Source organism: Rousettus aegyptiacus, unplaced genomic scaffold (genome assembly GCF_014176215.1).
Source record: "Rousettus aegyptiacus isolate mRouAeg1 unplaced genomic scaffold, mRouAeg1.p scaffold_m13_p_1, whole genome shotgun sequence".
Lineage (NCBI taxonomy): Eukaryota > Metazoa > Chordata > Mammalia > Chiroptera > Pteropodidae > Rousettus > Rousettus aegyptiacus.
Window position 1 is genome coordinate 85,938,429 of NW_023416284.1, and position 26,936 is coordinate 85,965,364.

Sequence of the window (26,936 nt, forward strand, 5' to 3'; positions counted from 1 at the left end):
AAGAACATATACAGGTTAAGTCCTGACATGCTGTCTCTTTTTCATGGTGGTTCTTGAGACTGTTCTCATGTTGAAGTGGAATGGGCAACAATGCCATATACTGCCTTATTCAGAGTGGGAAGGGGCAGCTGGGTGCTATAATGATTTAAGAGGCGCTGGAAGTTTACTTTTCTTCTGAAAATACTCCCTTAACTTGTACATTAGTTGAAATTCCATAAATAAATCTTTATTTACTTTAACTTAAGCTGTTATGGGAAATATCCTTGGTTTAGGCAATATAGTAAGTCTTACTATTCATTCTTTATGAGTTTATTTGTTAGGTCGGGGTTGTTGAAATATAACCTACATACAGCAACATGTACTTTTTAGATGTACAGTACTGAGTTTTGATCAATGTACACAGTCATGAAACCACTTTCATAATCAAGACATAGATTATTTCCATCATCCCCCAAATTACCTTGTGCCCCTTAGAGTACCCCATCCCAGCCCCTGGCAGCCACTAATCTGATTTCTGTCCATTTATGCCTTTTTCAGAGTGTCATACACATGGAATCATATGGATATAACCTGTGAGGACTGGCTCTTTTCATTCAGCCTTATGTTTTTGAGGCTCCCTGTGTTGCTGAGCTCTGTAGCACATGCCTTTGTCTTGCTCAGTAGCCATTCATAGTCCGAGGTCCCTTTTGATTGTGATTTGTCTCCTAGATGAAGAGAGCTGCTTGGTAATGACTGCCTAGCCTCTTACTTCACACTTCCCCCTACATTTTGCATTCCACACAATCTCCCGCTCAGGGTCTGTGGGTGTCCGAGGGCCAGTAAGAAGAGAAGAGTTCATAAAGGAAAAGGAGCAAGAGCATGAGCCATCTTGCCTGCCTTGCACTGTGCCTGGGCTGACTGCACAGGACAGTGAGGTTACCAATGACAGAAACTCAGCCAAATGTGAGCAAAGCAAGACTTAATTGGAAAGATTTCCCCAAAAGGAGAAGAGCCAGGAGTCCCATAGCAGAACCTGATAGACCATTTTATTGGGGCACCAGGGACAAATCACCCCAACTCATGTTTGGTTCTAGAGTCCCTCTGCTACCAATTTGGAGTCCCGGGGAAGAGAAGGCCTGCTTGGCCTGTCTTAGGAGGAGAAGGTCAACCTGCAGAATGACATACTCTAGAGAGAGATGGCTCCTCCTAAGGAAGTCAGGGTACTGAGACCAGGGAAAGGGGACAGATGCTGAGATGGCAAATACAAATGTTGACTGCCCCAGATAAATACCAGCTCCCCTGAATGAAGGTAGGTCTATCTGCAGGTATCCTGTAACCCTATCATTTATGCTTTCTTCAGGTCTGAAAACGTATCTGGAGTACACTTTATTAAATAATAATATTTATTACTATTTGAGTTGGTATTTTCAGGGTTTTACTCTAGTTTCCAGAATTGTCCTCCTTTAGTGTCTCCATATTTATTTTATTTTAGTATTTAACATTAGCATTTTTATATACAAAAATGCCTTGAGTCCCTTGGTGCTAGTTGCATTTTTAGGTTGTATCAACTCTACTACATTGAGAATTGCCTTTGATCTTCGGACTTTGTCTTTGAACAAACAAATGGGGGGCTACTCTGATCTCCTCATACCAGGGTTTGAACACTGGCCTGAGAGCCATCACTGGAGATAGGAAAGCGGCTCTGGATGTCTTGCTTATGATGAAACCTCTTGAATAAAGCTTAACCTCTCTAAGCCTCCATTTGGGGTCTGTGAAATAAGCATGTGTTTTATATCAAATTATGAAAGCTAGGATTTTGTGCAAAATTTAAGTTGTTGAGAGCACAATGAGAAGAAATGTTATGATCCATTAGAATGACAAGATGCATCTATCCACTGCACGCTAATGGTCTCAAATATATTTTGTTGTGTCTATGAATATTTTACTTATGTTGAATAATGCTACAATAAAATTTGTCTCTGAAATACACATTTGATCCCAAGTTGATTGAGTTTAGTAGAAAGAAAAAGTATGCATTTGCATGACATCTTCGACATTCTATGCAGGTTTTTATGGTTGTGAAGTGCGAGGGGAGATGTGTGAACATATTCTAGCTCTATCCCCGTGTACTGGGGCTTAGCCGGATGGCCCACTTTCCTAAGGTCACCCGGCTGTGACAACCAGAGCTAGAACTTAGACTCGGGTCTCTTGCAGTTTTCATTTTAAGTTCTTTCTTGAATGGACCACTTCTGTGATTTTTTTTGAATGTTACCAGACACTTAACTACAGTGAGCATAGCCGGCCAAAGGTGGCAAAACTTTTCTACTTTTCCCTTAATGGTTAAATATTGGCGATCAGAAAAAAACAAATACATGTCAAGGATGTTGAACACATATATTATTTTGGGCTCCAAACAGGTGTGATAGAAAGGCTCAGTTATGGCAAGTCTTCTAAGTTAAATTTTTCCTGGAAAGAACAGCAAAAGGGTCCAGGAGTGGTAAGGGAAATGTTGTATTATGTTAATGTTTGTGTTTGGCTCTAGTTCACCAAAAACAAAGGTTAATACAGTTCTCTTTTCCAGTCTATGTATAAGTTGGCAAATGACAGGAACAACATTTGCTTCTAATCACCCATCCATCTTAATAATGACGAACAGATACAATGAAGAAAGTATTGCACAACAACGAGCATTTTATGACATGGGAATCTTTGCCAATTTGAAAGAGGACCTCAAATCTGGGGAAAGTTACATTTTTATAGTTTTGATCATGATCTTCTTAGAAGATACTTATTTGGCCCATTTGCTGACATCATTAAGAATTAACAAATTATGTTGTTAAAGCATAATAAAGTTTAATGGTTTCATTAGAGAACTATAAAGTCTGTTACTGAAGAGAGAGATATTGTGGTGTTTGAAAGTAGGAAATGTTTACTGAAGGACCCTTCGGAGTTTAATTTCCAGAATCAAGGCAAAGCTCAGTTATTATGATCTAAAGAATTTTTAAAAATAGTAAAACAGATGAGCAATATTTTTGTATATTTGATGCCAATAAAATTTCTTAATATTTAAGAAAGTTGTCAGTCATGTGGGTGCATTGAATAGGCTTTTTTTTTTTAAAGCTAATAATGGAAGGCAAATTATCATAAAAAGTTCTAGTTTCTTTCCAATGTGAGAAAAGGTCATTTTTGTTTTGGCCCTGGTGTGCCCACCTGTTAGTGCTTGCCACCAGAGAACAGAGACTGCTAAGTCACACCCAACAGTCTAGGAGACCCTTCTCAGCACAGACTTTTTGCTACCCTTGGCAGAGGTATGTATTTGGGGCTCTGCAAATGTGAAAGAAAGCAGTGCTAAATTCCACTGTGGCATCATAGGCACTGTCCAATACACTGATGCTAAAAGATCTAATGCGCCCCACATTCAGGTCTCTCAGGCAAGAGGTGGGCATGGCCTGTTCTAGACAAAGACAATTATGGGGAGTGAGGAGAATAAGTTCTTACCAGTTTGGAAAAATCTACCTACCATATAGTAAAAGTAAATTGAGAATATTATCTGAATAGTTAACTAAGTTCAGGCTAAAGTTTGTTTTGGTTTGACTTATCCAGATAATTGTGTTATAGTGGAAAGAATTGTGAACTAGGAGTTGGATTTGGTTTCCACTTGAGTCTGCCACAAAAGAGTGTTTAAGCTATTCTATTGGCCCCTGTTTTTTTTTATCTATAAGATAAAGATCTATCCAAGACAATCAGTGAATTTAATTTTGTATTTTGTGTGGGAATACACATTTCCTGAGGTAAAAAAATATCAAGTTTGTGAAATTGTGCAATAGTGGAACCAGAATAGGCATAGGTAATTCTCCTTAGGCATGCTTCCAGCTTATCAAAGTCAACCCTAGGGTGCTCCTAGAGCAATCTGTCTTTATCTGTTGAGGGTGAGACTTTCTCTGATTTCTTCTTTTATTCTTTCTCTCCCCCTCTTTTTTTTTTGAGATTTCATGTAGGCGCAAGAATCTGACTCACAATTCTTAAGGAAACCTTAGTTTGATTGGTAATCTATAAACTAAGGTAGTTGAAATAAAGTAAGCCGTCTCCAATGGTGGGTGAGGTTGTTTACCATCCTGACTCACACACAGGCAATAGTCAGGGGCCCAGGACCAGGGAACTACCACTACCCATCTCCAGACTTCCAGTGTTTATATACAATGTCTTTGTTGCAGTGGTTCGTTACATGTGGATTGTGAGTTTATTTGCCCTTGTGTGAACTAAATTTGAATTATATTACATGTGTGTAAAATGGCTCCATCAATGTTAAACCTTAGAAACTTAAACAACTTGTTTCGCCGAACTGAAATTGTTTACCCCAAGAGTGAAGTTGTTTTGACCAAGAGTGATAACCAGACACCCATGCACCTGGCTAATAAGACACTGAAGACGTCACCGCTACACATAAAATCTCTAGGACTCTCTGCCTGAATCAGAGCACTTTCTCTGTCTCACAAGAGCATGTTTCTCCATCCCTTGATTTCTTTCTTGGCCCAAGACTGTGCCCATCTAAACGAGAGGCCCCTTCGCCGGTCAACGGTCAACGGTTGATCGACCAGCAACTGACCCAGCATTGATGCGGCGCCGTTCCCATTCCTGCTCATCATGTGTCTGTCTCAGCCAGCATCTCCAGGTAGTCTGCTAGGACTGAAAGCCATCAGGATCTGGTATGAGTAAACCCTAGTATGCTTGCAATCTTATTTATTTGATTGTCTCCTTCCTTACTTAGTTGTTATCTCGCTGGGCTCTGCATATTTAAGTATATCAAGCAAAGTGCTATTATGCTTAAGGGCCTTAAAGAACAAGCGAAGCCACCTGTGCATAAGTCCAAGAAGGAGAGCAACTTGGACAATTGGTGCCATTGGCACGATAGTTTGGAAAACTATCGTTGCATTTGTCATTGGAATTCTAAAATCAAGGGACAGAGAAACACGCTCTTGTGAGACAGAGAGAGTGCTCTGATTCAGGCAGAGAGTCCTGGAGATTTTATGTGTAGCGGTGACGTCTTCAGTGTCTTATCAGCCAGGTGCACGGGTGTCTGGTTATCACTCTTGGTCAAAACAACTTCACTCTTGGGGTAAACAATTTCAGTTCGGCGAAACAAGTTGTTTAAGTTTCTAAGGTTTAACATTGATGGAGCCATTTTACACACATGTAATATAATTCAAATTTAGTTCACATGAGGGCAAGTAAACTCACAATCCACATGTAACAAACCACTGCAACAGTCTTCTACATTATAAAGGGGAGTTTCGATTGATCAGGATGTTGCGTGTCACTAATTAGAGAAGTTTTCAGCCCCCAAATTCAGCAGACTTGATCCTTGGCTTGGGGAGGGCCTGGTGGTAAGAGTAATTGATGTCTCAGCTGGAGCAGGCATCTAGGATGTGCATTTCTGTACATCCACTTGTCCATTGTGGCCTGGAGGGGTCGGTTTTCTAGGGAGCTGAGGTAAAGGGGACTACAAAGTGGCAACGGGAAGGGGAAGGCGAAGGTGAAGGTGGGGCAGGGAGCAGGGCGCAGGCCTTGAAAACTAACTCAAGGAGCCCTAAGTCCACATTACTGGCTTCAGGCAAGCCTGACTGCTGTCAAAAGCCCTTTCCCAAAATAAAAAGGCCCCCATTCCCACTCTGCAGTCCTGTGATCTCCTCTGCCAAGGTTCAGCTGGTGCATGGTTTGTATCCTGGGAGGAGCAATCTGGGGGCTAGGGACAGGGGTGGACTGTGGGAGAGAGGTGGAGTGGGTTAGGGGAAGGGGTGGACTGTGTAAGTGGGTTGTTCTGGAGGCTGAGGGTGGGACAAGTCCTGCCCTTGGCCAACCCTCTGGACGCGCTGAGCATTCCTCTGATGCCACTGAGGAATCCAGTTCCTTGGCTAGAGGGAACAGTGTTGACTGAGTCACACTGCTGTGGCTACTGCTGGAGGCCCAGGTCCTGAGAGCCTGGCAGAACCTCATCGTCGAAGGCCTGGGTCTTCGTGGCAACATGTGTTTCCCGTGGAATTGGAACGTTGCTGGAAGTAAAATCAGCCTTGAAACTTTCTGCTTTCATGTAGAAAACGGGACTTAAACATTTCCTTCTTTTTCTTTCTGGGCTTCTTCCACCCATCAGGGAGAGGGAGAAACTGCTGGGGGCTGTGGGGTATGAAGGAGAGGCGGGAAGGAAGCCACAGAGCCCTGGGACCCTCCTCATCCTCCCCCACCCTTCCACCCCAGGGGCCCATCAAATGATCGTTATTTGGGTCGTGGGAGAAGCAGCTTGGTCATGAACACTGAACGGGGGCACAAAGTTCATGCGAATGACCATTCTCTAGAAAACCCTATGATAACTGGGGAGACACTGAAGGGACCCAGAAGCTGAGGAGGAGACCCCAGTCAACTTGATTCAGACTCCGGAGTGTTCATTAGGAAGGGAGGCTTTTTTTTTTTTTTTTTGAGGGGAGGAGAGATCAGTTGTGATTTTAAAAACATCACTTTGCCTTTCCCTTTTTTACATTGCTTTTTTGAGTTAACATAAATCAGCGGCAATTTAAAAATCTCCATTTCCAAAACTGTCATCATGTACCAACATAGAAATAAAGATAGTGGCTTTACAAAACTGATATAAAAGATAGCATCTAGCTTCTGGAGGCAAGGCACATAGTTGGAGAAAAATATCTGCTAGAATCAGAGATGGGGAAGCATCTGTTGACCATCATTCTTAACGTATGTTTTCAAGAAAACAGCAAAGAATTGAGCATCGGGTGCTGATCATTTCAACCCAGTGAACTCATTTTCCCCTTCCCCCCAAACTGTTTATTTTCTTGTTTAATTGTTGGCTTTGGGGGTGCAAATATCCACTTAAATGCTCACCTTTTGTTATAATTCAACCCTATTATTATCACTCTTCATGACTACTAAGTAGATAGAACCCAAATCAGTCAAGACTTGTTACTTGTTAACTAGACTTAGGGATGTGCTTTTTTCTCCCATTTCTGCCAAAAGACAGCATCTTGAAATAAACTCCACTTTCTTTCCCCAACTCACAATATGCCAATCCCAAATCATCTTCTTGGATGGGATGAAGTCTACTGGAGAATGGCAGGAACAAAAATGAGGACTAAATTTTCAGTCTGAATTTCTCATTGTATGGACTCTTTAGAATATTGCAATCCATAAATTGTTAAAGCCCCACTGCCTTTGAATTTATTGAGAAATAGGTGTTCACACTTTTCTGGTACTTCCTCTAATCAATATGGTAAATCGTCTCTGACACATCTGAGATGGCATATTCTCTTTGGATCACAACTGAAACAGGCCTGGCAGCCCCACATTTGCAAATGCTCTCTTCATACAGTGGGAGAGGGAGGAGAGGGAGGAGAGGGAGAGGGAACTAATGACTGGTTCACACCCCCAAATGGACTTTCTGCATTCCTAAAAAGGTAAAAGGTTTTGTTTGACAAAAACATTCACATTCAAGTGCTCTTAAAACTGCCCTGAAGAAATCTTTGGTGTGTTAAGTTGTGTGTCAAGACTGTTTCCAGCATTTTGAACCCCTAATCAGAACCAAATTAACTGAACATATCTGCTGGACTATAAGCTTGTTAATAACTTGTTTGCTAAAGGATTCTTGAGGCACACACCTTATGATTTGTTCTGGCAACTCAAAAGTCTTACAGAAGTCTTTGGTTTTAAGCTTTAAGAAATCCTATCTATGGAAACCCCATCCTGGATATTTGTACAGGGGTTTATCAGGCGAAGAAACTTGCTAACTGCCTCTACCTTTAACGAATCATTCAAGAAAATATTTTGATGCCCCCATTGGAAGTTTCTTGAGACTCAAACCTAAGCCAATTTTTGGGGAGTGGAGGTTAAAATTTCTTCATCTTCAGCCCATCACCACAAGTGCTAAAGTCAGTTGTTTTATTTTAAAATAAGCAGTATGCCTGGGTTTTATAAAATTTATACACGAATATGTACAGAGATACAAATAAAATATTAAAAATAAAAATCACACTTGGTTTCACGTGGTAGTGGTCCTGGCACCCCATATACATGTTAACTTTTCCTTTAAAGAAATTGTGTGGCTCAAGGAGACCACAGTTTGAGACCACCAAACCACTAATACGGCGGTAGCCCGTTGCCTGCAACATTTTAAACTCAGATTTCAAAAATATATAAATAATTGAGTTACAAAGCTCATCTATATATATTTTTGTATCTTTTGGCACAGTGAAGCATTGGTCAATAGAAGAGAGATGACTGATGATTCTGACACTTCTCTCACATTCAATCATACTTGTAAATGGCACATACGTACACAGAACAGGGGCCCAACAAACCCCAAATAGTGGTCATATGATTTATCATACGGAACGGTTCCCTGATGTGTTTTTCTATTTTTGTAAGGGACAAATCAATGGAAGGTGCGACAAAAATAGTAGGAGTAAGGTGGAGCCTGGGCAGTCAGAAGAGAGGAAAAGTCTTTGTGAAGGAAGGAAGAGCCAAGCTTGATCAAAAAACTCAAACAATTATGAAAAATTGCTTTGGTCCTCTGTAAAATTATAAAAGGTGAAGGAAACATTCCGGACTAAAACACTTCTGTTAAAAATCCCTTAGCTTTAAGGCACGTTTGATGGAGAATTTTCTTTTAAAGTCTCCTTTCCTCTGGACAGAAAATGCAAAGCCCTGAACCTGTGTTCCCTGCTTCCCAGAAGGCGCCCACTCTGGCGAAGTTCAGCGGCTGTTGCTCAGGCTAGGAGCTTCTCCACCGGGTAAGGCAGGTGCGCGGCAAGGCCTCGGGCTGAGGCGGTCTGCAGGGCCGCGGGCAGCCGCAGGGGGCAGTACAGGTGCGCGCCGCCGCCGGCCACCCGGCCTCTAAAAGGTTTGGCAGGAACCGTGGCAGAGAAGGGCGCAAGCAGGACGTGTGGCGCGGAAGGCAACGCCAGCTCTGCGGCGCCGTACGCGCAGAGTGGCAGCAGGGCTCCGCCAGGCGCTCCAGGGAGGAGCGCGGGATATGTCGGCAGAGGCGGACAAGGCGCGGCGCCCCATGGCAGCTGAGGCCCGGAGGCCGTGTCCCCGTTGCTGCGGCTGCGGAAGGGTTTGCTGAGGATGCTGTCTATAGCGAAGGAGCTAGAGAATTTCCCCGCGAGGCTGACGCGCCCCTCTTGGCGGGCGTGCGAATGCGCGCAGGGCGAGGCTGGGGGAGCGGGCGCTGGCGGTGGGGGCGCGGCAACTGGGCTGGTCACGGCCTCCTCCGGCCGTAGCACCGGTGCGGAGGCCGACGCGCGGTGACTGAGGCGCTTTCTTCGGCGGCGGAAGACCCCGTCAGCGAAGGTGTACTCGCTGTTGGGGTTGAGCATCCAGTAGTTGTCCTTGCCCCAAGGCCGCGAGGGGTCGCGCAGTACCTTGACGAAGCAGTCATTGAGCGAGAGGTTGTGGCGCACCGAGTTGCGCCAGCCGGTGTAGCTGCCGCGGAAGAAGGGGAATTTGTCCATGAGGTACTCGTTGATCTCGGCCAACGTCAGGCGCCCGCCCGCGGAGTCACGGATGGCCATGGCTATGAGTGCGATGTACGAGTACGGGGGCTTGGGTCGCCGCGTGTATGGCTTGCCGCGAGCGCCCTCGCCTCCGCCCGCGCTTCCTGCCCCTGGCCCCGCCGCCACGACCCCTGTCGCCGCCGCTGCCGCCGGGCCCTCCTCCTCGGCCGCGGGTTCACCTCCCGCGCTCCCCTCGTCACCTCCCACCAGCTCCCGCACGCCGTCGCCCACCGCTGGGCTGTTGGCCGCACAGTCCCCGTCCGAGCCAAGGGAGTCATCGCCGGCTGCCGACAGAGGAGATGGCGCATCGCTACCGCCTGCAGCCTCCAGGTCACTACCTGGCTTGTCTTCGTGGGCCGCGCGGGGGCCGAACACTTCCAACTTCATGTCCGCGCACCTTGTTCCAGCCCAGTTTTGTACCTCTTTCCTCTACGCGTGGTGGCGATCCGGGACCGGGAGTCCTTGTTTTTCCCTCACGAGAGCTCACCTCCTTGCGAGAGACAGTCACTTTTCCTAGAAGAGTTCTCTTCCGCTGAAATGTTTCTTTGGAGGGGTTGTGCTTATTGAGTGAATTAAGAGGGGCGGAGAGGGAGGAGTTGAGTGGGCGCTGTCTTCAATTCGAGGATAAGCGACTTCGCGAGCAGGGGTGCGGTTCTAACCTGTGCTGCCCAGGCGCAGGGGGCTTGGCATCTCCTGCTGGAGGCAAGAAGCGCGCGCATCTGCTATACGTCCAAGAGACCAAGAGGGGTTCTTCACTGGACGTCCCAGGTCCTGAGTAAGTGTCCACGGGGCAAGTAAATAGTGCAGGCTGATGTGCTGCCACCTTAGGGGAGGTGCTGTGCCTTCAGTCTTAAGCGCCCTTGGAGCTGAGTCCCTGAGGCCTTGGCTCCCACAACGGTCTTCCTGCCCCCAGCCTTCGGGGGAGCATCTCGGCGCTGGACGACTGCCGCTACGTCTCGCCTCAACCTTCCGTCCCGCCCAATATAAACCTGCGGCGGTGGGGGCGGGGGCGGGGCCTGGGCGCTGTCGGCAGAGGGGTGGGGAAACGATGTGGCCTAGGTGGCGGTGGCTCCCAGGCCACCGCGCACCAGGTCGAGACCAAGCGGCGCGGAAAAAAGTCGCTGCGCGCAGGTTGTTTGTTTTGGGTCTGACCAGCCCCGCCCTTCGCCTCCTGCCAATGAGGAGCGTGCGCGCGACAGGGGTTGTGCGCGTGTCTGTGAGTGTGCTTGTGTGCGTGTGTGCTGGTCTCGTCCGCCTGCTCCTTGGCTTAGCTGGGAGGGCCCGGCCGCTCCAGAGGAGTCCCTGAGCTCTGGAGCTCGAGGAAGCAATTTGGGTGAGAGGCCGTGGCTGGGGTCACCTGTGAGGGCAGTAGGGATTTGCTCAGGCCTGTGGCCTTCCCAAGATGCACACAGCGTGTATTTCTCTAGTAGTGAAAACAGTGCTTTTCCAGAAAGTAAACTTTCCTCCCTGACGAGGTGCTGAACATCAGAGATCACACAGGACATACTTTGAAGTAACTTCTTACGGGAGCCACATGCTGTGCCCCCGTCCTACGGTTTCTTTTTGAGGACTATTTTTGTCTTCTTTTCTTTTTTAATGAATAAAATACTGCGCTTGAAATTATATGCTCCTTTTTGGATGACCTTGACTCCTGCTAAATGGCCGCCGACTTTCACTTTTCTTTAGCCTTCCTTTATCTTTTTCTGTACCTGGCTGGTGGCTCTTGGGGAAGAGCCCCAGTGTCCCCTCTTGCCCTGGGGCGGCTGTGTCTGGTGCGGGAAGGCTGGCTCTGCCTGAGCGCGTGTCCCTGCAGAAGCCTCTCCCCAAGCAGAGCCGCGCTATTCGTGGATTCCTACAGTCAACAGGAACGACAGGGAGGGCGTGTCCCAGGAGTGGGGGCCTAGAACACTACGTGTTTGCGGCCATTTTTTTTTTTTTTTTTTCCAGTCCTTGAGGGCTTTTGCTGTGGTTTCGGTGGCACCGGTGTCCGACTGTAGGGAAAGGAGGCGACTTTTCTCCGCCCCAGGGTGTTCGAGCCTGACGCCTACGCAGTGTCAGTACTCCGGCGAGGGGCTCAGTGGTCCCCGAACGGTACATTTCTAATCCGCTGCCCTTCTACGCTGAGTTTTTCTCCCTTTTCCTGCCTTTGTTGCAAATAACGACGGAACTGCAAATACGTGGGCGCTCACCTTTGATGTTTATTTTATTACTTTCCACCATTTGTGTAGAAAACGTACACAATCCTCTCCTGTCTTTATTCAGGCAGTTTTAAAGGCGTTCAGCATGGGGTGGGTAAAATGACTGACCCATGGAAGCCTCTGTTATTTTTGTGTTTGGGGAAATGATCATGTTTGGAGATTAGACTGACATTTATTGCGTGTTGGAGTGGGAAGCTAAGTGTGGAATGACTTCTTTCCTTGGGACGAGCTGCCCTAAAGGGAATCTGCTCAGCTCTAGGAGTTTATGGTCCCCTAGACCTGGAGAGAGGAGGGGGCTAGGACAAGAAAGAAGCCAGGTAAAGAAACAACTATTTGGCTAGAGATAATAGACACAATGAATGTTATATCCATGTTTGAACTTAAGAGGTGCGCAGGACAGGAGGAGGAAGGCTTATTTTATGGAGGAGATAAACCTGGGCCAGTTGAGGTGTGAGTCCAGGTTGTCTAGAGTCTAAGGGAGTCCACTGAGAGACTATAGGGTCAAGGTTTTCAGCCCATCCCCAGTTCCACACACCTGCCCCCATGTAACCCAAACACCTTCACGTTTTTGACAACACCTCCCTCCGTGTTTGCAGAAACTTTTAGTTTTCCTCCCCAGACCTATATGACTTCTTTCACCCTGGCGCAGTACCCTCCTATCTCCTGTCCTCCCTCTCTCCCCAGATCCCCCAGTTCAGCTGCTCCAGGGTCATCAAGTTAGCCTGGGAAGTTCCAATGAACTTTGGCCTGTTGATAGGGATATTCAGAGAGAGAAGAAAACTGCACCTCAATGGGCCTTGCTGCCACATGACCTTGAGGCTGCCACTCACACATGATTACATGACCTTGAGGTTGCCATTGTTCCTTACTCACCTGTAAAAAGATGCCTATCAGAATGGACTAAAAGTTTTCTTTCTGCTCCTGAGCAGTTAATTTTTTTTAGTGCTCTTCTTTTCTTGGGTTAAATGTACAACAAGTGCATTTCTGCCTCTGGGGACTCCTTGGGGCCATTTTTTTTTTTTTGTGAACTCTGATCCAACCGGACTACAGCAGCTCAGGATGCAGGTACCTTGGCCTGATGGTAGAGGGAATAAGGTTGTTGCTCTTCATGGCAGGTAACCTGAGGTCGAGGGTTATATCCTGCAGCCTCCCCTCTCCTGTAGACAAAAGGAGTCCACAAAAGGTCACTGCCAAGGAAGGTATACTCTCCCCATTCCACTTTCCCCTTTTCTTACCCAGCGACTTCCCCTGCGCCAACAGCAGCAGCCTCTTCTTACTCCATTTCACAATGTTAGGCAGGGAAAGGACCTTCCAGTCACTCCTGTGGGATAGGTCTTTTTTCCCTGGCCTCAGGGCTGGGCCACTTGAGGGCAGGTTTGGAGCCTATAAAGGTTTAGGGGGAATGGAGTGGGATAGAGGTGGACGAATTCTCAGCAGGAAAACTTATTCTATTTTCAGAGTGACTTAGAGCATTGGGACATAGTGGACTTTAGAAAAGAATGCTCCATGTGAGAATGACTGGCAGAGGGCCATCTGGAAAGGATCAAAAGATCCCCAGGAACTAGAATGTAAGCCCCATGAGGAGTTTGATGTTTTTTGTTCACTGCTGTATTCCCAGTCCTTGCCTTGAGAATGACTGTCACATTGTGCTACATGCTAAGAATATGTTGCATTTAAGATCAGGAATAAAACTGCTCTTCCCTTTTGTGGTTGATTTTGGTATATTATCTTTAATTGTTATTTTACAGCTGGGAAGTCATTCCTTTTGCAGATATAATAAAAAATGGGAATTTGTGGGAAAGTCCGTCATTCTCTGCACTTCTATCCACAATATCCTCAAGGCTAGGAACAGTTTAAAAGCTCAGACACTGAAAAAAAAATTCACATGTAATATTTTATTAGTTCCTAAGTTCCCCAGAAATTCTGGGAGATTTCTGTTTCCTAATTCTCAATCCTTTTTTATTGAGGTGAGAGAGTCTACTATTGACAGGTAACAATAAAAGCCTGTAGGTGAAGCATGACCAAATTACTTGAAAGTATGAAAGACATCTTGGCTAATTTTGTCCCTTGCCTTTTAATTTTCATGGGAGTAAGTGAGTAAACTGTGGTACAAGATGAGTTTACATTTCCATGATCTCCTGGCCTCCCAGAAGTAGTTTTAGGTAAAGGAAGATAATGCATCTTATCTCCAGACACCAAGAACTAACTTTAAATTAACTATAGTTTATCTGTAAATTTAAGACTTTCTGTAATTTGACAGTGCTTCGCTGCCTTAGTTCCTAGACAGTGATGTGAGAAAGAAAAAGGACTGCCTTTCCATGAGGAGAAGTGAACACATGACTCTCATAACCTTGGGTATTGATCCATTGCCTCACTTGCCACACAAATGTTGGCAAGAATAGGTAGGGCAGGTGGCAAATGAAATCTAGTTAGTGTCCTTGGATATACAAATATGAGGATGTACAAGCAAACAAAACAAAAAAAAAACAAAAAACAAAACAAAAGACTTTGCCAGGCTCCCACTGAGGCCTTCTCATGGGTCAGGGAAGGGTCTGGGTTGTTCCAGCTCCTGAGCCCACAGTCTAGGTTTGTGCATGTGGAGTGGAGGTGGGGTGAACTTCCCCATCATCTCTAGAGAAGATGTTGTCATCTTGGATAGGTGTGGACTTTAGAGATGTTTGACCTTGCGTTTGTATCCCTGCTGTACCAGGCAGGAATACAAACTGGACCTTATTTATTTATTTATTTATTTATCTATTTATTTATTTATTTATATATTTATTTTAATCTAGAAAAAGAACTGTTGTCAGAATTTTAATAACTGAACTACTAGAGTCTAGGCCCTTATTAAGTGTTCTTTGTCGTTCTCATTCCCTTTCACTTTTGGGACATAGTCTTGCAAGGATAGACTATCTTTTTTCTGCCCAAATGGGAAAATTCTCTAGCACTAATTGAATAAGCAAAGTTTTCAGGTGAAAGCTGGAAAAATGAAAAAAGTCCCTGGGTGAATGGGAAACTTCCTGGGGTCATTTAGACCTAGCAGGTGGCTAATGCCTTAGCCAACGTTCTGGAAAAAAAAAAAAAAGAGAAAAGTCAGAAGCTTCTTCTTCCAGAAAACTGAACACAGTTTGATTGCCCAGGGAGGGTAAAACCCATGTTAGCAAATCATGTAAAGAACTCATATAACAACAACGACAACAAAAAACAATCCAATTAAAAAATGGGCAGAGGATCTGAACAAATACTTATCCTAAGAAGACATACTAATGGCCAACAGGCATATGAAAAAAATGCTCAGCTTCATTAGCTATTAGAGAAATGCAAATCAAAGCCATAATGAGATACCATCTCACACCTGTTAGAATGGCTATCATCAACAGGTCAAGTGATAACAAGTGTTAGAGAGGTTGTGGAGGAAAAGGGACCCTCATCACTGCTGGTGGGAATGTAAATTGGTACAGACACTATGGAAAACAATATGGAAGTTCCTCAAAAAATTTAGAATAGAATTATTATATGACCTGGCAATCTCTCTTCCTGGTATCTATCCCTCAAAGTTGAAAGCATTTATCCAGAAAGATATATGCACCCTGATATTCATTACATCATTTTTCACAATGGCCAAGACATAGAAACAACTAAAGTAATCCTCAACAGATGATTGGATAAAGAAGACGTGGTACCTGTATATTACTCAGCCATAAGAAAAGGTGAAATACTGCCATTTGGGACAATATGGATGGATCTTGAGATTATCATGCTAAGAAAATAAGTCAGAAAAAATTAAAACCATATGATTTCACTCATATATAGGATATAAAACTGAAAGCAACAAACAAATAAGACAGAGACTCATAGACACAGACAACAGTTTATTGGTTATGAGAGGGAAACTTTGTGTTAAATTGAGTGGTGAACACACAATACAATATACATATGATTTATTATTGAATTGTACACTTAAAACCTATATAATTTTATTAACCAATATCACCTTGATAAATTTAATTTTAAAAAGACAGAAAAAGAAGATTGTAATCAACCTGTGAAGAGGGTATCTCCTGTCTGTCTGCCTAACATCTATCTGTCATCTATCTATATTTCTATCTACCTATCATCTTTTTATCATGGAAAATTTCATGTACATGCAAAAGTAAAGTGAAGAGTATAAGGAAATACCATGTTACCACCATCCTGATCAGTATTTATCAATTTATGTCCACTCCTATTTTATCTATATCTTCCCTACCCCTACTTTCCACCTCCACTATGTTTTTATGAAATAAATCTAAGATATCATATTATTTCTTCTGTAATTACTTCAATATCTTTAAAAGATATGGGTTTGTATTTTTAAAGTAAAAATATAACCACAGTGCCATTATTAAACCTCGAAGAATTGCCAATATTTTCATAACACCATCAACTATCTAGTCAGTATTTAAATTTCCTCAACTGTCTTTAATAAACAATTAATTTGATTGATCCAATATATGGATGAGAGCCTCTCTTTATGCTTGGTTAATAAGTCTTCTAAGTCTCTTGAATCTATAGCTCTTTCTTCCCTGTTTTTTACCATTGCAGTTTAATTCTTAAATAAGTCAGACTGTTTGTCCTGTGGAATTTTTCTACAATTAGGCCTTTGCTTATTCTGTAGTGTCAGTTAACATATTTTTCTGTCCACTGTATTTCCAGTGAATTGACAGATCTAAAGCCTTGACCATATTCAGTTTCGATTTTTTTTTTTTTCAAGGATACTGATGATGTTGCAGATTTCTGTCAGGAAGTTCATTATGACTGGGTGTTGCTCTTTTTGTGAATCAAGACTAATCAGTGAATTTGGGTGTAAGCTTGATTTATTTATTGTAAAACTCTCCATCAGTTTTTCACTTTATGGTCTTTGCAGCATTGATGGCAATTGCCTATTACTATCAAGAGTTGCAAGATGACGATGTTCTCATTTCATCATTCCTTTCTTCATAAGTGTAAATACTTATATAAACACCAATTTTTCCTCATCGACTATTTGTTATTTGGAAATATAGTTTGTGCATAAAAGAAGGCTACATCCTTGTTTTCTTTCATTTATCTCTTTTCAGATACTTTGATGGACTCATGCACACGTATCTATGTAAGTATCATAATTAACAAATGGATTTTTTTAAACATACTCTGTGTGTTTAAATCCATTCAGAGCTTCCTGAATTTCTAGTATGGCAAGATATTCCAGACTCATTTTATATTTCCTGCCTCATACCTGGAATTATCTATTTATCTAAATAGCTCTGGTTCTTTATAGGTAGAGATAGCATTGAGAGATCAAAATTTGAGTTTTAGAGGTGTCCTTTGCTTCTCAACTGGTCAGTGTCTCTAGGACTTTACAGTGGACAGTGCTATGATTAAAAATTTTTATTAAAGAAGATATATTTCCAATTTAACTATAGAATTATAAAATTTTTGCTTAAGTTTTTGTATTTTATATCTGTTTCTCTTTTATATTATGCTAAATAGCATATCAACATAATTACTTATTCACTTTATCATTCTTGCTTGTTTGTATATGTGTATCTCTATTCTTATTTTCGAGTAGCAATTTCAATTTTATTATTAGCAATACAATAACTGAAAACAGTTTGAATTTAACTTGTAATTTTTTGTTCGTTTGTTTGCTTGCTTGTTTTTGCCTTTGGGAGTAAATCTCATTAGCTACACAGTCAAATTACCAAGTTTTAAAGTAACTTGAGCTGCTTGAACTCTTGATATTAGGTTAACATTATTTGGTGCATTTTGCTTTTTCTGTTTCCTTCTTTGTTTTTAGTTTGTTTCATAATTATATAATATCCTGGTTTCAAAGTCAGAGCTAATACATGAGGTATATCCAGGGCAATTTAATTTTCATCTCTGTTTCTTTCACCTTGCTCTCTTCTCTACTCTGTAGGTAACCGTTTGATAAAAGTTTAAAATTACTCTTTGTATTAGTTTACTAGGGTTTCCATAACAAAACAATACAGATTGGGTGGCTTAAACAGCAAAAATTTATTTCTCACAGTTCTGGAGGCTGGACATTTGAGACCAGGATGTCAGCAGTTTTGGTTTCTTCTGAAACCTCTCCTTGGTTTGCAGATGAAATCAGGGAACCATGAACTTGGCTAGTGAAAATGGAAGCTATGTAAATGGTAGTATATGCTGCATGATATGTACAGGGTCCTTATAAGATGATGTGACCAATTGTTTACCAGAACATGCTGTGATTTAGATGGTGCGATTATATATTAATTGCCCAGAACAATCCCAGTTTCTGCTTGTTGTCCTCATGTCATTATTAATAGAGTGTCTTTCTCTTTTTAAAAGTGTTCCAATTTTAGGCAAGAAATTCTATGGGCACCCTAGTTTTAGGGATCTAATAAATAATAATAAACATATGGGCTCTTTGTTAAAAATACGAGGACTATAATTTTCTAGGTATGGCTTGAAGTTGGAGTTCTACATTACTCCCAATTAGATCTTCGGTTCTAATTCCAGGGCTAAGCCAGAATCAACCTGATCTGAGGCTTCCTCTATCCTTTTCATAAATGATCCCATGAGCCTTACTTAGACTTTGAGATTAATCTTTAGCTGAGAAAAGACTTTTCCTGGTCTTTTGAGCCTAGACTGGTACACTTAAGAAGTTGTCAGCTACCTTTTAATTAAGTCAGCTTCCTAAGATGGAGGCTGTGCTGTTACCTAAAGTGGATTGCATACCAATCTGTTGGTATATTTTGACCACTTGGAAACAGCTGACAGAATTATATAAAGCTGCATCATGAAATGTTGTGTAGAATTCAAACATCAGATATAATGTTCAGAAACCATACTGGCAATGAAGACTGAATAAATCAGCATATTTGCTTACAAAAATAAAAATAGTCTGTCTTGTGTAATATTGATAATAATTCACTCTAATTCACCCTTTTAAGCTTAGTGGAATTTTTATAACTTCTATACTAAGTTCTTCCCAAGTTATGGCAGTGGAGACATCTATCCGTATTACTACTATTTTCATATACAGATAGACTACGTCAAGTTTATATTCTTAACTTTCAAAGTCCTGTACATATCAGCAGTTTTTGCATGCTAATTTCACAATTAACTTAAAGTCTACGAAGCTTACTTTGTTCTCAGGCCAGACTATGATTAAGTAATTCTCTGTTGGACTAGTAGTACCACATGAGGGGAAAATTGAAACCAATATATAATTTCGCCATTTTTAATTCCCTCTCAGGGAATTTGGCTATTTCTTTTCCCTCTTCCTTTTATTTAAGCTTTTATACTTTTAGAGACAACTCTTTTGAAAAAAACAACCATGACACCATGATCACACCTACAAAATTAACAGTAATTTTTTAATATCATTAATTATTCAGCAGGTGTTCAAATTTTTAATTATCTAAAATATGTCATATTGTTTTAATATCAATTCTATTGTGTGTTTTACATAAAATGAAATGTGCCTATTGAAAATGTAGTTAAATGAGTCTTGGCAAATGTATACACTGTTGTAACCACCATCATAATCAAGATAAAAATATTTTCTTCACTGCAAAAAGTTGCCTCATGTTCCTTGCAATCAATGCCACCTCCCATTTCCATCCTCAACCCCAGGCAACAGCTAATATGTTTTTTTTGTCACTTTTATATGCATATATAAATTATAGAAATATATGTATATAGATACATATTTTTTCTGGCCACTTAAAAGATTTTTTGCTTATAATTGGTCTTCAGCAACTTAATTATGATGTTCCTTGTTATGATTTGTGTTTATTCCTCTTGTGTACCTTAAGCTTCTTAGATTTGTGGATTTATTGCTTGCATCAGAGATGGAAAATTTTCAATCATTATTTATGCAAATAATTTTTGTTTTTGCCACCTGCGTTCTATCTTCTTTTTGGACTCCAATTATATGTATGTTTAACTGCTTAATATTGTCTCACAGGTTGCTGAATTTCTGTGTGTGCACATGTTTTATTTTCCCCTCTCTATTATTTGAATATTTTATAATGCAATGTCTTTATGTTTACTAATCATTCTTTTGCAGCATCTGTTTGCTGTTAAAATTGTCCAAAGAAAATTTCCCAACAGGTATTGTATTTTTCTCCTCTAGAATTTCCATTTGATTCTTTTTTTAAAATATGTTTTTCATTTTTTATTTACCTCTTTATTATATTCATGTTTTCCTTTAAAATCTTAAATATATGTATAATAGCTTTGTAAAAGTTCTTGTTTGCTATTTTCAACGTCTCTGTCATTTATGGATCCATTTCTTTTGACTGATTTTTCTTCTTGTTATGTGTTATAATTTGCTGACTTTTTTTTTTACATGTCTAGTAAGCTTTGATTGGATGCAGGACATTGTGAAGTTTATGCTGCTGAATATTTGGATTTTGTTTTCTTCCTTGAAGAGTTTTGAAATTGGTTTTTGTAGATAATTAAGAAATTTGATTTTTAAGCATTTTAAAGTGTAGTTCTATAATATTCTGTATTTTAGGGATAAGTTAGCCCTACTACTAAGGTGTGACCTTTTGGTGTCTCTACATATTGCCCTGAGTAGTCAAGAGGGGGATTAGATATTGGCTACTTAGAATCTATATGTCTCCCAGTCCTGTAAAAAGTCTGGTAAGTGTTCTGAGTATAGTTCTTTTTCAGGTCTTTGTATAGCCTTGGAGATATTTCCCCTACAAATGCACAAATTAGTATTTAGCCAAGGACTCAAGGGCCTCCTACGCAGATTTCTGGAACTCTTCTTTGCATAGTTCAATTCTCTTTTGTGTTTTTCTATGAATTCCAACAGGCTTAACTTTCCCAAACTCCGATCTGATTCTCCTCAGCTCAGAGATTGTAGAGTAACTCTTGGCTTCTTCTGTTCCTTTGCTGTTGTTTCAAAATCACTTTCAGGCAAACATACAATATGATTGTAAAACAAAGCTCCTTTGTTTCCTTTTCTCAGTGGTCACAGTTATATTGCTTGATGTCCTATATCTAAACATTTTTAAAATATGCATTGTATAATTTTCTATTTGTTTTGAGGAGGAAAGTGTTCTGTACTAGTTTCACCTTTATGGCCAGGATTTTAAGTCATAATTTAAAAAAAACAATTTGTATATTTGAATTATGATTCAAATACGGTTCACACATTTTAATTGGTTTATGTGTATTTTTACTTTTATTGACTAATTAAGTCCATCTGTCACCATTCACATTCTCTCCTTTTCTTTACATTTTCTTTTGTTGAAAAAAACCTTCAATGTTTGTCTGTAGAGTTTCCTACATTATGGATTTTACTGACTGCATTCCCACATTCTCTTTTGACATGTTCCTCCATATGCATTCTCTTAATTAGCACTTGAATTTAGAGACTCAGATTCAGATCTTTCTTTTTTTTCAGGACAACTTTAAAATTGTTTGTTTGCTTTTTCATCAAGAGGCACAGGTCTTTTTTTTTGTAATGTTACCAGCCATTGATGCTAAATAATCACACTTATGAAAAGTGGAATGCTTTCAAACTTGCTCAAGGAAAAGTTGACCCACTTTTACAAACTGGAAGGAGACTGGGCTGAATTGTATCAACTTATATATGTTACTTTCAAGATTATGCTCTAACTAAAGTTGGGCTAAAGTGGTGCTGTCAGGAGAGAATTCACCCCTAGATCTCTTCAGTGAGAGGTAAGAATGGCTTTTCATTTCAGTCATAAGACAAGGATGCTTCTTGTAGTACTTAAGGGTAAATAAAAGCTGATTGTAGAGTATATTTGTTCACATATGGTTTTTCATGCTAGTTTATGGAGCTGATTTATATTAGCTATGGACATAGAATTTTCTAAGCAACAGTGAATGTCTGTCCTAACTTTCGTACTAGTAAACATGAAATTATTTATTTTTATAAAGCAGTTTCTACTCTACTCTTTCATTTCTTCTTCCTCATAATTTTTTTTTCTGATATTATTAACCTAATTTTGTAATAAGACTTGGAAACTAGGGCACAGAAGATTCAGAGACTTGGGAAAGTTTATTTACCCAGGGTTCCCTGTCTCCAGTCTCTGGGTTGTTTCATGCCTGTGCTCTATACACTAGAACATAGTGGGAAAGTTCTCTTTGGTCTCCTTATACATCAAACCTGTGGTATAAAACCAATGTTAATACTTTCTGAGTAGTTTTTGGGATAGTTATTGTGGGTCAGGCCTGCTTGCATTTTGCTCTGAACTTCATTTCTCTGCAACGTCTAGTAAACTCTGAAACATTTTTCTAGTGCATTGGTTGATATTCACTGGTATGTTCAATAAGTTGTGGATGTAGGTATACTCCCAAAAGTGGTCTGAGTAACGCAGGCAGTAGGTCTGATCGTTTACACTCATCTGCAGGCAACTCTTTTCCTTCTGAAATGCTCCCAAGATGTTTTGCAAAATTGTAAAAGCATGATATTGATTTCTCAAGCTCTATGCTATTTATTTTCAGAATACTGCACTATTAGTATTCATTCATCCGATAGACTCCAGCTACACCTTAGAGAGTAATCTCCTCCTCTTTAAATTAAAATATTTGTTTAGTGTGGGATTTTGGTATCAATTTTCTGGAAAGTATGTTTAGAAAGCTTCTTTAGTCATCTCAGCTCAGGTTTGGTGACAGCTTCTTAGCAGTGATGTAGCCTGTACTTTGGCTTATTACCAGACAAACCTGTTATTCTTTGCCTCTTTGTCTCACTCACTCTCTTGAGGGAAGAAGTAAAGTTAAACTTGATTTTAACCATTCTTGTAGAACTACAACAACCATATATCCCAGATTTGGGAATAGTTCTATTTCAAAATTTCTGACTAGTTAGCTACACAAACTATTAAGATGCTATGGAATTCTATATATTCCAGTGCTTAATTCATGTCTTCTAGAATATCCCCTTGAAAGTAGAAATGGCACACCTTTTGTAAGGTCTCACATTCTGTTTGTTGATTTTAAAAATATAGTAACCGTATTTTACTGCAGGAAATGATTTGTCTTAACCTGAATTACCCTGAGGCAGAGCCTAAAAGAGAGGCCTATATGCAGGTACTTTTTTGGGGGAAATAGTATCAGGGCTCAGGAGTGAGGAGCAGAAAGAGAGAGACAGGGACAGAAAGTTCCTATAAGATGCATTGTGGAGAGGAGACCAACTTCCAGAGATTTCCTCAGGTGCCATAAGAAAAATACATAGGAACTGTCAGCCTTTCCCCACAAAGGATGAAACATTTATCAATGGCTCCATCTCCCATTGGTTAAGGGTGTCCCAGTGGGTGTTAAGCCCCTGTAGTTTCTGTTTTAGTTCCCAGATGTCCCAGTAGTCATTGGAGAGGCTTGGCATGAGGTGCTGTTGAGCTACATTTGTTCAGGGCTAGTGGCAGAGGCTAGAATGAAATGTGGGCCAAGGGTAGAAGGATAGGTGGATAGGGCCAAGGGGAATGTCAGCGGGGTCAGATATTTTATTGGGAACAGGGAGAAACAAATGCTACCATATGTATCTTTAAATGAAGGTATCTTAAATTTTACCAGATCTCAATTTACATTGATACATGAATAAAGATGAAAGAGAGCCTCTGCATTTATAGAGCTGCTAACAATTCCCTCCAAAACATTCCATCTGGGTTACATTTTGAGTGTGCACTTGGCCCTGACACTGGGAAGAATTACAGGAGCTCATAGTGAATGTACATTTAAACAACAATTTGTAGGGGCTGCATGGTTTACTCCAGGATTGATGTCAGTTCAGGCAAATTGTGGGTCCTTTTCAATATTCTCTTCATCTTTTATTACTTTTTAAAGGTCGTTTAAAGATCACTAGATTGTATGGAGGGACTTATACAAATTAAAACGTACTCAGTTGTGCACAGCACTTAATAACAATCAAAACTATGTAAAAGTGAAAGGCCACAGGGGGTATTCTAATTCATATAGAAGGACAATTTAATGTTGCAGTGGAAAACCAGATTGTTATTATCCATAAATCCAGAACTAAATAGGTATGAGGGCTGTGTTAACTGAGAGATGCTTTCTGTTTTCTCCAAAGTCCTACCAGGGCAATGAAGGTATAAGCTGACATAGGTTTATACCTGCAATTAGGGAATCTACCTTTTACTGAGTACTTACTATATGCCAGTCAGTATGTTAAGCTCTTTACCTATTTTTAATATATCCAATCCTCATAATAATCCTGTGAGGATGATATTATCATCCCTCAGTTTATGAATGATAAGAAGAAATCTCAAAGAGTATGTTCAAGTTGGTTCAGCTAGTGAGTGGCTAAGGTGGTGTTTGAGTTTAGGTTTGGCAAATCCCAAACATGAGCTTCTATCACTTTCTGGTGGTGTAATCTTGTCATGTGACATAATCTCTTGGCAGTGGTGTTCTCACTGGGGAAATAAGAGTTATAATAAGGTTTAAATTAAATATGAAAACAATCAGCTTGGAATAATTGCTCAGTAAATGATGAGGATTTTAGAGGATAAGAGAGCAATTTATGGGAGCTATACATTCTCTGGCACTGAATTCTTAGCAGTTTTCTATATATCTCCTCTGAGAAAGTTCACTGAGTCAATAAGCTGTGACTTGCCTAACCTGGGTGCCTCATGTGAGTTTAGGCCACCTTCATGTTTATAGTTTGAGCTTGGAGATGCTCAGGGTGGGCCAAATATTTGGCTCAGACATTTTACACTACCCAAGGATGTGTGTGTATGTGTGTGTGTGTGTGTGTTTGTGTGTGTGCGCACGCACACACACACCTGCACATGTGTGTATATAGGTGCATGTGTGGGTGCACACATACGTATATTATGTATAGAGGAAAGAGAACTGAAGGAAAGTTTGAGTGCTTGAAGTGTGTGACGATGTTACTGGAGCTCTGCTACCTGATTTCTGGTCTTTTTTGTGCCATTGAAGAGCTATATAATTTTGATCAAGTAACTTAACCTATTTGTACATTTGTTCCATCAGCTGTTAAATATAGGGATTGGACTGGATTTTCCCAAAGAGTCTTTTCATCTTGAACAGTCTATGATTCTAGTTTGAACACTCCAAAACCTAAATGATTTCTCATTGAAAGCAGCTTAAAATGACTGCAGGCCTAGCATGCTGGTGCATTCTCTTGCAGATGAGCTGTCCTTGATATCTAATGCCCTTGAATAATGTGGGGGTACATGTGCTTCATTGTACCTGCTATTTTTGTGTGTGTGTGTGTTTTTCTAATCCTTCATTTTGGCAACATTTATCTTGGCTGCATTTCTGAACTTCCTCCTTAAGAGTTGTTTTTGGTTTTACCTTCTTATCAAGTGGCCCTCAGGGGCTGGTTGCATTGATCAACTTTTACAATTGAACTGAGCTGTAGCAATGACCTATGGGGAAAAGCTGAAGGATTGTGGGAGCAGCACCTACTTGTTGAAGCCAAATTGAGCACCTTGGTGTGTACAGCTGGGGAATCCAGAGCCTCTGAACTCCATTCTCGCCAGTGAGTTGGTCAACATTGACTTAGATCTTGCTGAAACATAACCTTTGCATCTTCCTTCAACAGGACTTCTCAGTTGGTCATGAGTTCTCCAGTAGGTACCCCTGAATCTGGGCTGTGAAAGGCATTTTGGTGGGGTATAGTTTGATGTCTGGATTTACCACCATGGTAACAATGGGGGCACATTCTACAGTATATATATATATATATCTTACTGCTAAAACATACACCTGAAATTTACTGGATTTTGTTAACCAATGTCACCATAAGAAAAAAAGAAAGAAAGGAAGAAAAGAAGAAAGACAGAAAGACAGAAAGGAAGAAAGACAGACAGATAGACAGACGGAAAGACGGAAAGACAGAAAGACAGAAAGAAAGAAAGAAAGAAAGAAAGAAAGAAAGAAAGAAAGAAAGAAAGAAAAAAAGAAAGAAAGAAAGAGAAAGAAAGAAAATGCTGATATTCCTTTCTTCTTGGGAACTGATTTTATTATTTGGGTTTTTTTTTTATGTGTGTGTGTTTTCTTTTTAATTAGAAAAAAGAGAAAAATTGACTTTTTTTTCATCTTTTAGCAGTGTACCTTAAATGGAGATATACATATTGATTTTGCTTATGTAAACTGACTTAGCATTGTATTCCAAGAACACATCATCATAGCTTTCTTCCTTTTCTTTTTTCCTTGTTTGCCATTCAGACGTGTTTCTTCATTCTTCAGTCTATGACTCATTCAAGAAGACATTAGAAACAATGTTTTGCAAGACCTTTCCATGAAGTGGAAAGATCAACACTGTTTCTCCAATAAGATGTATAACATTGCCTTGCTTCATCAATAAAGGACGGATTTCCTACCACTCTGCAGGGGTAGGGTAAGCCAGAAAGAACTGATCAGCACTAGACATTTAGGTGCTATCAACTACTAGCCCGAGGGCCAATGACATTTAACAAAACAAACTTGACTTGTCCTTTGCTTATATTGCTTAGAATCATTGCAGTATAAGGATTCCTAAGGCATCACCTGGCCTTTGTCACTTCGGTGAACACATAAGGGAACTGGGAAGGTGCCATATGCAATGATTCGAGGGATCTATAATACTCCCTGCACCACCAAATGGCTCCCAAATGATCCTATTATCCATCTCTTCCCTTCTTGGCTTGAATTTCGCACCATAAACCAGAATTTCAAAATGCCTTCCATAGGCCTTGCCCTTTGGTGTGTACAATGTTTAACAAATGTTTCCTTCGAACTGCACAGCAGTCCTGAGCGGTAGGCAGTGCAGGACTTATCACCTTTATTTTACAAATGAGTAAAGGGCTCAAAAAAATTGTGTGAGTTGCCTGAAAACACACAGCATGGCCAGGACTGGAATCTAGGTCTTCTGTCTCCACTGGTTTTGTTTTTTTCTTTTGTTACTTCACAGTTCTTCAGAAAGCTATTGCTATCCTATACAAACTCCTTGGACTGCCCTAGGTCTATCTTTCTGTTTCTTAACTGAGACATACAATTTAAAACTGTGATCACACACACACACACACACACACACACACACACACACACACAGAAACAAAAATTTTAAGAAGCAAAGCTTAACTTACGATACAGTGTATTCAGTGGCTCAAGTGTTTTCTTGTCTTTTTATTCCATTCCATTCTATTTTTTAAGAAAAAATAAGGAAGGAAAAGTTTGCCTATGACTCAGTAACTCGACT

The 26,936-nt window shown here is 40.8% G+C and overlaps 1 protein-coding gene across 1 annotated transcript; it reads right to left on the reverse strand.

The window, feature by feature from the left end:
* Positions 1-7,793: 7,793 nt before the first annotated feature.
* Positions 7,794-10,476, reverse strand: FOXQ1 (forkhead box Q1). Its single transcript, XM_016159516.2, has one exon. It carries the CDS (start codon positions 9,918-9,920, stop codon positions 8,745-8,747), a length of 1,176 nt encoding a protein of 391 aa, XP_016015002.1. The 5' UTR covers positions 9,921-10,476; the 3' UTR covers positions 7,794-8,744.
* Positions 10,477-26,936: the final 16,460 nt, after the last annotated feature.

Excerpts from the sequence above, each read along its gene's own strand:
- FOXQ1 (XM_016159516.2), bottom strand. The coding sequence starts at position 9,920 with ATGAAGTTGGAAGTGTTCGGCCCCCGCGCGGCCCACGAAGACAAGCCA.